Genomic DNA, 14,281 nt, shown 5'->3' on the forward strand with positions numbered 1-14,281 from the left:
CCAAAAAAAGGTACAAAACAAACTTCCTGCGAAATTAAATCAAGTTCCAAAGGGCGGAGATTTCAGAAGGAGCATAACCTCGCACTTTAAGCGCCGAACACCTGGCAGCTCTCCTCCCGCAGCTGCTGCGCAGCTCGCCCATAGCGCGGTGCGCCGCCCCCGGCCCGTACCCAGCCCCGCACCGCCCGGGGCAGGGCGGGCCCCGCCGCGGGCCTCGCTCTTTCTCTCCGCCCCCGCCGCTGCCCCGGCCCCTCTCCGGCCCCGCGCCCACCTGCCCTCGGCCCCCGCGCCGCTCCATGGCCCCGCTGGCCGGGCGGGCCCGGCGCGCAGCCGGCTCGGCGGGGAGGCGCTGCCCAGGGCTGGGCACCAGCGCCGCGGGGCCGGGCCGGGCCGGGCGGCGGCACCTCCGGCGGCCCCACCCGCCGCTGTGGCCGGGCACCGCCAGCCCCGGCCCGGCCGCTCCTCCCGGGCGGGCCCGCGGCGGGGCCGCTGCGCCGGCGGGAGGGAGCGGCATTGGCGCCCGCGGCTCGGGCGCTCCCTCAGCCGAGCTCCCGGAACAGCGCTCGGGGCACCGTCACCCCGGGGGTCCCGGCCAGAAGGACGGGGCCGCCTGCAGCTGCTCTGCAGCCGCAGGTTTACACATGGCCCCCGGCCAGGGTGGGAAGTTTATGTTTCACAGTGAATTAGCTTCTTTCTGGGAATAACTGAAGATTTGTTATTGCCAGCACAAAATGGGGGCTGTTCGTGGTGTAAAGCCCGCTGATACTGGGACCCACTTGGCTGTTCTGGCTGCATTATCGATATACAGTCAGTCAGAGATCCTTTTCAGCCTCTCTTTGTTGTTTGTACAGTTTTACACTGACAGACTATGTTAGGCTATAATTACCTCTCATCGATGTCCATGTGAATTTCGCGTGCACAGGAATAACCTGTAATAACAGCAATAACACTGACTTAGGTCAATGCTTGTAACTTTAATGGCCAAGGAATGCAGAAATTATTAGCCACTTTTAATATGTTTTCTCACTGCTGTGCATTTTTATTTACATGTTTGCTAAATTCAGCTCAATAACCTAGAAAAAATTACTAATTGAAAGGATATTAAAAGCACGGTTTTGTCTTCTTGCTGACAGTCAGTGGAAAAAAATGTCCTCCTTACGAAGTAACGCAACATCTGCAACTGCAGTAAAATTGAATTAAATTGAATATATTTTGCAAAACTATTTAAGAATTGGTCCATCCTGTATAGGAGACAGGGCACTAGGCTGGTTTTGCTTAGGGGGAAAAAAAAAAAGAACATATTCCAATTCTTCAGAGAAAATGCAGAGTGAAACCTTGGTGACAAACTAGCATAGATAGAAGTAAATTGGTAATATCACAGGCTGGATTTAAAAGAAGAATGAATCTTTGCCCCCGAATCTTTCTAGTCTGACTGCAAATAACTACATTTTCCTGAAAAGTTAACTCATGCAATGTTTTTGAAATTGACATTTTAACTGACTTAACAGAACTCAGTACAATTCTGATTTAAATTTACACATGCTCCCTTCACAAGAAGTGGTTCTGACAAAATGGCAGGAAAGATTTCTAAAAACTCTGTCTTAAAAAGGGTTTATTAAATCATTTAGTTTCCAGCCAGCTCATAGTTCTTGTCTTTATCAGCATTCTGTCTTCTAATGCTCATTATTCATCAATTTGTTGAGAGTTTTCATAATTTGTGTGACAATTAGAATAAAATTCTAAAACTGAAAAGGTAGTTCTGTGCTTTTAGAGCCTAAATAGAGAGAATAACTCTTCTTTCAAATTGTGCTATTGCCCTTTAAAAATACGTGGTAAAAGCCATTTTCCCTTGAAATACACGTGAAGTTTCACGTGAAATTTAACCTTTTTTTTTTTAACAGGAGAAGTTCAATATTTTGCTTATATCAAGAAAAATAACCAAAATTATTAATAACCTTTAACCTAGACACAAGGAGTATTCTGAGAGAGAATCACTAGCTGATTAAGAAAATCATTTAAAAAGAACAATGTCGATGATGAAGTCAGATATTAGAATCTGATGACTTGCTGTCATCACATGCTAATATTAGCTTTTGTTGTTGATCTGGCACTTTTTGAATGATCCTCCTTAAGTTTTGCATTACATTCCTACTGTGAATATAGGAAAGGAGCAAGTGGAACAAATATTTTTTGATAAAATCCAGATTCCAAACAAATTGAGTTCATGTAAATACACCAGAATCAGCAGTAAGGCCTGATTTTACCAAGCAATATCAATCATAATTCTTGTATTTCTTCAACTAGCCTAGGAAAAGTTATCTAATAAATGACAGAAAATAGCTCACGATTACAATAGGATTTTTTTTTTAATTTTAAGTTAAATATTTTAATTGTTGTAAGTTTTTTGGTTTTTTCCCCTGAATTTCAAACATGATCAAATAAAACATTTATTCCACTCAGCAGCAAATGAGTACTTTTCTCGTGTGTCACTAGGTGGGGCTCCGCTCCCTGTTTCGAGCCACAGCACACGCAGCACTCGGGGTGGGTGCGCAGAGGCTGCTGCTGTTGTTAGCCAGTAGTCACAAATGAGGACATGCTCCAGTTGAAGAAAGTACCAGGAAGCAAGGCTCTGATCGGATAACGGATCCAAACGTCCACATCCAAAAACGTAATACCAAAAACTCTTGCTTGTTTTTTTTTTTCCAATTCTGCGAGGTTTTGCCCACATTGCCAAGATCAATTTTAAACTTTGTGTCTTACCACTTTCACAGGATAGAGCCTGGTTCTGCAGCTGAGTCGCTCAAGCAATTGGTGAGGAGCAGGGAGTTCTAGAACTGACATTTTGTAGAGTTGATTCAGTTTAATCTGAAATAGAAATGAGGTAAAAATGAGTTCTGAAAAAAAAAAGAATGCTGGATTACAAAATTAATTACTCAGCCATAAAGTTGTATACTGGCTTGTGCTCTCTCTCTATGGTGAGAAGCCCAGGCTGGTGCCTTTGGTCTCAGTCTCCTGGTCTACATACACAAGATGCTGACTTCTAATATGGTTCATTCTTGTATCCAACTACAGCCACTGATGAGGGTCCACGTTCACTCGTAAGTCGTCACTGACCTTTCAAGTATGTAATGTTTCTTGTAAAGGAAAAAAAATTATTTACAATCCTGGAGTACCCAGGAACTCATAGCGATTTAATTGTGTTTTAAGACATTAACCATTCAACCTGCTTAGTGTGTTGTGATGGGGCAACCACAACAAAGGAGATTAACATTTACACATTCAACACTAGTTATAGTTTTTAGAAGTGTTATAGTTTTTTTACGTGTTAACCATCTTCAGACGTCTATCAGCATCAGCAACAGAAATACTGCAGCAGTGAAACGTCATGGGCATTTTTCTCTGGTTTTTATTCTTTGTTTTTCATGAAGTCACACAGAACATACAGAAGAAGATCAAACATGAACTCAAGCTTCCTGACTCCAAGCCTCTACTTTAATCACAAAGTTCTTATTATTTCTTATGAGCGTGGTGTTTGTTCACTGAGAATGAATCCTGATGCTGTCTGCACTTAGGGCTCAACTTTCTTACCAAGAAAGTTACCTGGCTAAAACTGGGGCAGGAATGTGGATTGGGAGAGGAAGGTATTAAATGAAAGCATGACAGTTCCTTGCTAGACTGGTTAAGTGAGATGACTGCCCCTATCTGTATCCCCTTGTGGGTCAGACAAGGAACAGAGACCAATTACTTTAATAGCAGGACGCAGCAACTGAGAAACTCAAAAGAAAACATTTTCTGCCTAATTAGAGAAGCTGCAGCTGAGCATAATTTCCATCACACTCAAATGATCTTGCTTATGTACAATAACTTAGCAGGCAGGCACTGTTATCCATATGTAGCTACGCTCTTGGAACATCCTGAACTGAAACACCCAGAAACTGAACATGATGCCACCTATTATGCTCAAGCTGTTAGTCAGGTTCGCATTCTGAGACCTGGTATTTATGACCTCATCTCACTTCAACAATTCAGTCTGAAATTTCTCATGGCAGGTGCTGAAGATTTTTGGAAAACATCGGCACAAATTATTCAGTCATTTTTAAGAATGAAATTAGAGAAGCAGACATTATGGTACCCCTTCTTGGGTAGTAGTAAAGAAATTCTTACACATTACTTGGATCAGAGGTTTTTAATGGACAGAGAAAAAGAAATACTTTCTGCTTTTCCTCATGTCTGAGAAACTTTGTCCTTGTTTACCCAAATCACTGTGATAAATCACAGTGTATGGTCAGATAACTTGCTGAGCTTCATAGCTAAAGACTCTGTAGATGGTGTCTGCATGATGTACTCCCAGGCCTGACTGAGACAGTTTGGACAACTCTGAAATGTGCCTCTCACCTGCCACATACTTTCACTTCAGTGGGTGTTCTGATGGTGAGCAGGCACAATGGACAAAGAAGGATCCTGAGATGAATGTGAAGAAAAAGGAGAAAAAGCTATTGCCATTAAACAGATTCCTGGAGTTAATAAAGAATACCTTGGTTGATAAGGAAAGCAGTGCCTAGTAGCTCTGAGAAGGATTAGGGGATTCATAAAGGTCAGCATCATGAAAGCATTTACCCTAATGCTGTAGACAGTGGGCCATTAGGCCTCTGTTGAGCCAGAGGCTCTGTTACTCTGGTAACAGACTGGAAGCCAGGACTGGCTCAGCAAAGACCCTAGAAACAGAAGTCTTAAAGTAAAATGGAAGAACTGGGTAAATAGGGGAATGGCAGCCAGAGAGAGGGAGATGGAGAGAGGACTGGCTGGTGAGGGACAGCATGCAGGATTCAAGGGAAGGGTGGGACTGGATGTGAATGAGACTGAGAGCCAGTAGGAAATGGGTGAAGATTGAACAAAGAAGGAATCTGAGAACTAAGGGCAATTAAAATTGATATAGGGAGGCATACAACTGGCATGGGAAGAAGAGGGTAGATCAGAAAAGCGTGAAAGCTATGTGGAGATTAAACAAGCAATAATACAAGTCCTGATGGTACATAAGACTGTGGGGAACAATCAAAAGAATCTGGGTCTGCTACCACTCCCTTTCACAAGCAGAGTATCACCTTTCCTCTGTTAGCAAATATCTGCAATGTTGACCTGAAAGTGCCCTGTCAGGCCTGACTAACAACTCAAATCACCCTGCCAGATTTCTGATCAGCCTGCTAGCTGTCAGTTACTCCACTGGATCCACTGGCAGACATCTGTCCTGTGTATCCAGGGAATCTAATCCTTCTGATGACTTGAGTTAATTTCTGTATGATGTTCCATGTTAGCTTTTCTGTTTGGTTATCTAGAAAATCCCACCTGATAATATATTTACGACTGGAATGTTTAAATACTCTGTTATACATATAATGATGAAATTGCATGAAAGATAAAGTAAACAATTTTTTCTCCTAGTAATTTGAAGATTTTTGAGATGCTCCACTTCTCAGCCTTAAAAGTAATTTGAATTAAAAAAATTAATAACCAATTAATAAGCTAGTTATTTCCAGCTTCTAATTAACAATAATCCCACGTTCTTCTGGATGTCTCCTGTGCATTTTTATTTCAGGATAATGATTATTGAGTAGATTATCCAGGGGTCTAGAAGAATAGAGTGTGCACATCTCATTGCCAACCTCTATAGTTTTAGGTTACTACTGGTAATGACCACCCCTCCTGTGATTTACCAAACATATGAATCATTCAAGGAAGGAGCATAATGCCACAAAGTTAATTTGTTCCACTTTCCGCACAAGCAAGCAGAGATTTGCACAAAGAGCCCTTTCATCCCTGTCAATACACAAGCTAGAGCACAACCCGACCCTAGGAAAGTGTTTGCCAAGTTGAACCTTTTAATAAACTTTGGAGGTGACTTATTTCAAGCTTTTAGAATAGAGCAAAAGGATCAATGTTTCAGGATCACATGTTACTTTACATACTAAGCCAGACAAGAAACAACACTAGAGCTGTACCTTTGTGGGATGTCAGGATTACAGTGTACTTAGGGTTCTGGCTGGTAAATGGCATGGGCAGCACAAGATAAAAGAGCTTGAATTGGAACTATATCTGTAGTTTAGGACTTTTATGTCTCTCTCTGGTCCAAAGAGTAGACATGCCAGTATATCTGAGTGCCTCAATATAGAGGACAGAGAAATAATATTGCTCTACACAACACTGCCCCCAAAAACAGGGAAGGGAATTGCTTGAGTTGCAGAGAAATTGAAAAGTAAATTATATGGATTTACAAGATTGGAGAAGGGTGGCTTGTTCTCTGAACTATGTAAATAAAAAAAGGGTGGAAGACATTCTTGAGAGCAGCAAAGAAAATTGAATAACCTAGGATAAACCCAAATCAAACAAGGTTGCAAAAGGCACCGAGTTGAACCACACGAAGTCTGTAGAACTATCTGTAACCTAAACAGCCAGGTCTGGTTCTGAATGAAAAGGATGAGAGGTTTTCACTAATTGGTGGAGACTGGGGCAGTGTTTTTTATCAACACTAAGATAAGCAGCAGAATCATTACAAGGACTAGAGGGAAGTCTTTTCTGCCACCACGAGATGATTCATTGATATTTACATTAATAGAATCAGCAACTGAGTGCCAGTGAGAAATAATCATGTTGAATCCAGAGAGACAGCTGGGACTGTAGGCTCGGTGTTAGGCCCTTTCAAAGTGCTGTGACTGCAGAAGGAGCGGCTGCCCCACACATTTCCCACTTGATGTCACTCTCGGGCAGTTCTGTCAGTCTGTCCACAGCAGCTCCAAATGGCAAAATAAAGAGCATGGCTTTGATACAGTATCTTCTGAGTGGCTTATGTGCAATTTTGTTGTTGCTTTTGGTTTTGGACTTTACCAGCACCGCTTTTCACTGGTTCCTCTAGTGACAACATCAGCCTAATTTCATTTTGTTGTGTCTAGATGTTTATTGTATGGAGGTTTAAAAGCATGTACAATTCTCTCTGTATTAATTAGCTGTCTTTTTAAAACAAAGCCTGTTAATTCTAGTGAGGCTTGAACAGCAGCATATATTATTCTGCATTTTCTTCTTAAAAATAACAGGTTTTATATACACAAGGCATTAGGCCATCTAGTTTATTCAAACCTAATGCTCCCAACAGCAGCACAGGCAGCCAGCAGAGTAGCAGTCCATTTGTAGACTTCAGCAAGAACTATTACTGCAATTACTATACATAAGAATAATCATTATTTTAATCAGGAGTTCCAGGATAAGGGTCTTCATGGTAATAATGTATTTCTGCACATTTTTATAAAACTGGACAGAATGCAAAATTTTACTGCAATGCACATTAAAAGGACTTGAAAACATGGCATCTTCATTGCTTGAAAAGGGAATACTGAACATACTGCTTTGCTCAGCCTGTTAAGAGTAGGATGAATAACTATTTATTTGCTTTATGCCAGTAGGCTCCCTGGTCAAAGAATCATCAATCTGCTCTCTAAACACTGACGTTTGAACAGCAAGTTTAAAAAATCTATATGTGGTTAGTCACGTTGAGTCAGATAATGGCCCCCAGATGTATATTTTTTGTCTGACCTATTCTTTATACTACCTTCGGTTTACCTTTATGTTTTTACAGAGACTTATCATAAATTATCTGCTCAATTTATGCTTCACCTTATTAGTCATGAGTAGAAAATCAACAGTGAGTGGAATGCAGTCATGGAACCGGCAGCCAGTGGTGATGTTACAGAATATGTGATGGCATGACTTACATAAACAGTTTATTCATCTTCATTGAAGTTATACTGAATCAGCATCAAGGCCACTCTCTCAGAGAAGTAGCTCTAACTCATAGGACTTCTGTAGTCTTCCTTATAGGCACAGCCATTTACAGGGTAAGAGTCCAATGGCTGAAATATTTGCTAAGAACAGTGGTCCAGTTCTGCAAAAGTAATTAAAGGTGGAATAGCTAGATAAATAATTTATGCTCTATTAAAATTTCCTGGGATTGAACATTATAAGCTACTGTTTCAGAGAGAGAAATCATGAAGTCTAAAGTATTTTCCATGATACTTAAATTTTTCCTATTATCCCATTATATTGTTGCATGTTATGTATCAAACTTTCTCATGAGGTTTTATCCTGCACATATGCATGAAGTTCAGCTAGACAGAGCAGCTGGATTCTAAAAACAGAGCTCCATGTCATTGGCCAGCCCTACTCTGCTTCAGGGCTCCATCCATTTGCCTGCCAGTACTTCCAGTATCAATATATACCTTCATACAATGTTTAGTCACTTTGTGTCAATATTTCCATTGATCATTTAAAGTGAAAGACAAAATGGTTTTCCTATAATAGCAGTAAGATCAATATTAACTGATTTTGTGGTATTGTCACTAAAGTTAATTTTCTTCCATTACCAAGATTAAAGAACTGCATTCTTCTGAGACTTCTTGTCAAGTAACAATGCTGCTTCTGTAATAACAACTCATCTCTCTGTTCATAATGCTTGTTATAAGCAATTTCTTTGTGCAAAATGTTTTGTGGTGTTAGGTAAAATGAGATACAGTATTACATTGAGACCTATATAAAGAAAATGTATTTGAATGTCTAGATATTTTTGCAGTTTTGATTTATTTTAATCTTTGCACATAATCCAAGGACTGTTGCTCAGCTGTTGGGACTAAATAATAGAACAGCAGTATTCCTAGCCTGTCACATTATGGGTAAAGTTATGGAATCGCTACTGTACTTTGATAACATTAACACAATAAAAAAGAGTTATCATTCTACCAGCTGTTCCCAACAAGAGCTACATTTATCTTAGTAACTGTGTATCATTGCAGTGGAGAAAACTATTAGGCAATGTATGATACAAAAGCATTTGATGGAAGGTAAAAATATCTCCTTTGAGCAGCTATTTGAGGAAACCACATTTTGCAGCAATCATTGCGTGTTTAATACTGGAAAGATATTTTGAAAAAAGGATGTTGACTCTCTTTCTAGTGACTAAAATTTGAAGTTGTCTGAGCAATGGCAGTATAATAATTTCCTGTTCACATAACATATTTACACAACATAATGTTGCTGATAACAGTAAGTAGTCAAGTGTACAACCCAAAGGATGTGCATGTGTCTGGGAATTCCCATGGTCCTTCCTGTCTACCAGTAAAGGGGTACTTGTAGGAATAAAACAAAACAAACAGCTATGGGCTAATGATGCAAAGTCTTATTCACAGAATTTACTACTCTTCACCTTGCTGACCTGTGAACTTTACACTCAAGTTTCCCTATTTAAAGTCAATTATGTAGCTAGTAGTAATCCAGCTTTCTGTCAACACTTGGCTCAGAAAATACATAACATGCCCTTAAAAAAACCTATTTAGAAATTGATTTGTTTGTGTATGTAACTTCTAGGACAGCTAGAGGCAAAAGGTGATTATGCTCTGTTTCTGACTTCTCTTTGAACCCTTAGAAACCCATGGTAGTGGTCTGGCTGCTATGGCTGAAAATGAAGTATTTGGAAACACAACAGGATTTACCAGCAACTTGCACTCACAGTGTGCCCCCATATATTACTCATTTGTTTGCTCATTCTTGTGGGAAAAATTTGCATAAGATTTGGCTTACATGTAGGGGTGTATCCTCCTTCTGTGCCTCACTTTCTGCTGTCAAGCACGTATCTTCAACCCTCCATGCTTCGGTCCTGCCTCTTGCTTGCTAAACTGGAAGCAGCTGTGTTCATCTACTCTCCTAAAGGCCTCTCTCTTCTGTGTATAAAAAGCATGCTATCTCTGCCACAAATGGCTTTGTTTATTGCATTAATCTGATTATAGTCTGCTATGCACCATACTCAGTGTAAGGAGAAAAATGTAAACTGCATATATGTTATAACTTTGATAGTACTCATGTAACAAGACTGTTGAAATTTTAAAACTATGGCCATTGTGTGTCAGTTTTCCCTATTTCCAGCTAATTTATTTAAAAAATTCCAAACATTCAATTTTGTACTAGGATAATAGTCACTAAACCCAAAATATTTTTATTGTAGATAATATAATCTGAATAAAAACACTGAACTGTGATATGTTTCCCCAGGAACCAGCTATTTGCAAAGAACTTTCAACATCCACATCACCAGGAGTCACAGCTGGAGCCAGATTTCCTTGAATTATTTTGAAAATCATTAACAAACCCAGTAGTTTTGTATCTCTTCACAGAATGCAATTTCCATTCCCACTAAGACACAGTTCCAGAGAAGTATATACTCAGTGTGTATCTGATACTTTAAAAAGAGCAATAGGCACAACCTACGGAATTTGAACACGTGTGGTCTACAGTACTTATCACTCTTATCACACAGTTATGAAACAAACACTAAAGCCTTTGTTTAAAAGTAAAAGTGTAAAGATACTTAATTTCCAAACATGGTATGCTGCCAGTGTGGACAAGGCATTGTGGTTTTTTATACCTTATTTCAAAAACTCCTCTGTTTATATGTTTGTAAATCAAGCCACTAGTCTTTCATGCTGCAGCTTGCTTTTCAGGCTTTTCCATGAGAACTCAATGCTGGTACTTTAGTATTCTACAACACTTCAGATTTCCGGAAGTATCTGTAATTTTGGTAACTAGAAGGAACTTCCTTATTGCTCAAACTCATGTTTGATGGAAGTTTTTATAATTTAGAAATCCTCATGTGCAAATCTCACTTCCTTCCCTCTAGAGATCTGTGAAGGTTTTTAACAGTGGCTGAAGAGTTTTATTTTTCAGGCAGTTGTCCATTCTTCTTTAGATTCCATCCATATGTATTATGAGGCAATTAGTGCTAGGTATAAACAGAAAATTTGGTGGGACAGAGAAAACAAAAACACTGATGTCTCAAAAGTTCAAAGGTCACAAGCAAAAGCTTCTGCAACAGAAAAACTAAGGAGAAAGAGAGGATAGTGCCTCAGGATATCACTGCCTCAGGATAGTGATATTAAGTGATTGGGTCATCAGGGAGAAAACAGACATTAGGAGTGTGGACAGCAAAGTTTCTCACACAATCTCTTGGGTTTTTTTCTTTGTTCTTACTTATAAATAAGAATGAATATTATAGACAATGAATTCAGAAATCTCATGAGTCTCACTCCCAGTCATTATTTCAATGGCAAAATATAGAAATGGATTAAATCCTGTCTGTCCATTAAAAAAGGAAGAAATTGTCTATTAAGACAATTCAGAAAGATTATAAAATAGTAAACAATAGAACAGTAAGGTTTGGGGACAAAACTGAACGCAGGTATTCAATATAATTCTCATCTGTCATTGCCCATCGTGGTAAGGGGAAGGAAACGTGGGGAAGAACACACACTGTTTGCTAATATTTGCTGTCTTTCCCAATGGCTCAACAAATTAATTCTGTAGCTGTCACACCTCATGCCTGAACCTCTCCAGGGATGGAAACACCTTTGTCAGACTGCCCCCATTTTCTATGGTTTGTGCATATTAACTGAGGGACTTTGAGTTGGCCGTACTGTTCATTACCAGTGCCATCCAACCCTTGATGTTCTCAGGGTACAGACCACATAATAACAGCTGCTGAGATACCCTCTGTTACAGTAGTTACTGTGTATACATTTTCCTCCTAAAACAAAACTGATTGAGTAATGATTTTTGTGACTGATTCAGCCTTGTATTCTGTTCGTGAAATGATAGCGACTGATTTTTTTTAATGTACTATTTTTCAATCAGTACATATTTTTTAAACTTTTTTTTTCCTCTTTGTTGATGACCAGGTCTAAACCCAACTTGTCTGTTCAGCTGTGGCTGTTATTTACTGATGATAAGAGTCTGAAAACTTTTATGAAACAAATACTAGATGGGCAGTTTCATAATAGACATTGCATACCGGTAAACTGAAATGCTCAAGTGTTCTTGCATGCAAAATGGATGCAAAAAATTGATCAATTTATAATTTCAGCTTGCTGGAAATAAAAAAGCATATGCATTACTTGTCCCGTACTTTTTAAAATGTAACTGGTATATTGGTAGCAGCACAAATTAGCATGTAATTGTCAATCTACTGCATATAGTTAGTAACACTGAGGATATAATTGCCTGAATTGTCCATGTTTAAACAGTGATGACAAAATTATATCAGAGCCTGTTAAATACAACTATATTAATAGTTTAAAATTATAGTTGAATAACTGACAGTTAAAACTATATTAAACCTAACCATTGATGCCTGATCTATTTGGACTCAGGCTACCAACTTGCCAGCATCTTTTCCAGGGCTATATAGGCCTGTTTACCGGTATGCTGGGACCACACATTTAACCTGAAAGTAATAGTACTGTGAGGATACAGGTGACCAGATATTTTTAGTTTCAGGGCATTCCTGAAAGCAAACATAACGAACCAGCTGGTAATCACTTGGCTAATTGGCCACGTTCACCATGTATAATTCTCTAAACTGACAAGGAAATTGTGAACTTTCGGTATGAATGTGAACAGCCCCAAGGGCAGTAAGGAGGGGTGGATTTATAAGCAGACAATGGACAGATGAGCAGACAATGCAAAACTATTTGTCTATGCTTTGATTCATAGAAATGAGTGCGCCAGGCACAATGAGAGATGGGCAGACTCATTACTTCATTTCATTCTTCTGAAAGGACGCAATATAATGAGGACAGAAAATAGAACATGCAACACATTCTTGTTTTGTCTCTAATGTACTCCTGTGGTTTACTTCATGTGTTTTTTTAGCCTGTTGCACCAAAGTTGGAAAAGAGAAAACAAAGGAAAAGCAGATAAAGGAGTAATGAATGATAGAAACTGCCTTACTTGGATTCACAGCCCCATCAAAGGGGGCTTGCACAGTTCAGGTGGTCTGAATTGGGATAGCTCTGTAATTACAGCCTATTGGACAGACAGAAAATGTCTCTGGAACTGCCAGACTGGATTTTTTACAAGAATTAAAATTGTTGTTGTAATAAGAGATGAAGTGGACAAATATACTCAGTAAAGTCTATTAAAAATAAACCTTGTGTGTGTACGCCTATACTTCCAATTGAACTCTAGGCTGGCAGGAATCAGCCTGTTACTGAGAGGCACCACTGCAGGACAGCAGGACATCAGAAGGCAGTAAGCAAAATGACTACATAGAAGACTATTCCTCTGGCCACTGCACATATGCACAGCAGTGCATGCAGTCAGCAGAGCTGTCAGTGCTTCCTGGCAAACACAGACTGCCTACAGGCTCCTACAGGCTCAAAGTCACATTATATCTATATCCTCTGTACTTTTCATTAGTATGTGTAGAACAGCTAAGCTGTAGTGCTGTAAAGTAATAACACTGTGCTTACCCAAACAATTAAAACTTACTTATCTTCCCTCGAAATACCAAATAGTAGTGGTTTACATAATGGCTTTTCCTCAATGCGGTCAAGCAGCCACCTTGCCAGAAAAGGCAGCAAACACCGATCTAGACTAAATAGTATGTTCATCCATGCAATGATGGGTCACAGCATTAAGACAAATGTTTTCCCTGCTGCAAAGGTCCTTATGAGGCAGAGAAGGGGCCCCAGAATATATTCCAGGACCTGACTTTGCCTCTCTGGAACAGAACAGAAAGATTCTTCATGCTCCAGCTCCTCCAAGCCATGGTGCTTTGAAAATATAGCATCTGGTCCAAAATCTAGTGAACTTGCATATACTAACTGAACATACATTTCATAAACTGTATAAAATGAATCTGCTGTGCTAATTGTTCTGCTCTAAGGCTCTAAGGGAATGCCAAACATGAACAGTTGAGTCTGGACCAATTTTGACTGAGGTGTTCTGATCAAGGTTTCGGCACTTTTGCAGAATATGTGTTTGATAGTCAAAATGTTGATCTGTCATTACCCTGTGGATTATTCATTGTCGGTAGAATTAGCCTAGTAATCTTTTTCTTTCCCATTCTACTATTTACTGTTACAGTGCTATTCCATTTCCAGAATTGTCAGTTAACATCTTAATAATCCGTCTGTCAATTAGTTGCTGACTGATTTAGGAAACAGTGTAAAAATGCCTGAAGTGAATGGGGCTGAAAATCTGCAAATAACGTAGGGAGGAGCTATGCAGTATCTTCACATTACAAAATATTTACTTAACAACCATCTTTAAAGTGTATTCTTTAGGAAACAGCTACTCCAAACAGCCTTCCCTGGTCATGGCTTAAAATTAAAACAAAACAAAGTAAAACCATAAAATGGAAACAAGCCATGCCATTAACTCTCCTTCATTTATACTATACAGGGTCCAGCCT

At 39.5% G+C, this 14,281-nt stretch overlaps 1 protein-coding gene across 3 annotated transcripts in view; it reads right to left on the reverse strand.

The window, feature by feature from the left end:
• The window catches only part of SLC44A3 (solute carrier family 44 member 3), a 38,946-nt gene extending 38,417 nt beyond the window's left edge, over positions 1 to 529 (reverse strand). The window contains exon 1 of one of the 3 annotated variants that reach the window (XM_064664722.1): positions 272 to 529. In XM_064664722.1, coding sequence (XP_064520792.1) covers positions 272 to 514 — 243 coding nt within the window. In that variant the 5' untranslated portion in view covers positions 515 to 529. Of the gene's footprint in view, positions 1 to 78; positions 158 to 271 lie in introns of those variants that run through there. The other 2 variants (XM_064664723.1, XM_064664724.1) reach the window with 2 other exon arrangements.
• Between the last annotated feature and the right edge of the window lie 13,752 nt (positions 530 to 14,281).

The sequence above is a fragment of the Pseudopipra pipra genome, chromosome 9, assembly GCF_036250125.1.
Source record: "Pseudopipra pipra isolate bDixPip1 chromosome 9, bDixPip1.hap1, whole genome shotgun sequence".
Lineage (NCBI taxonomy): Eukaryota > Metazoa > Chordata > Aves > Passeriformes > Pipridae > Pseudopipra > Pseudopipra pipra.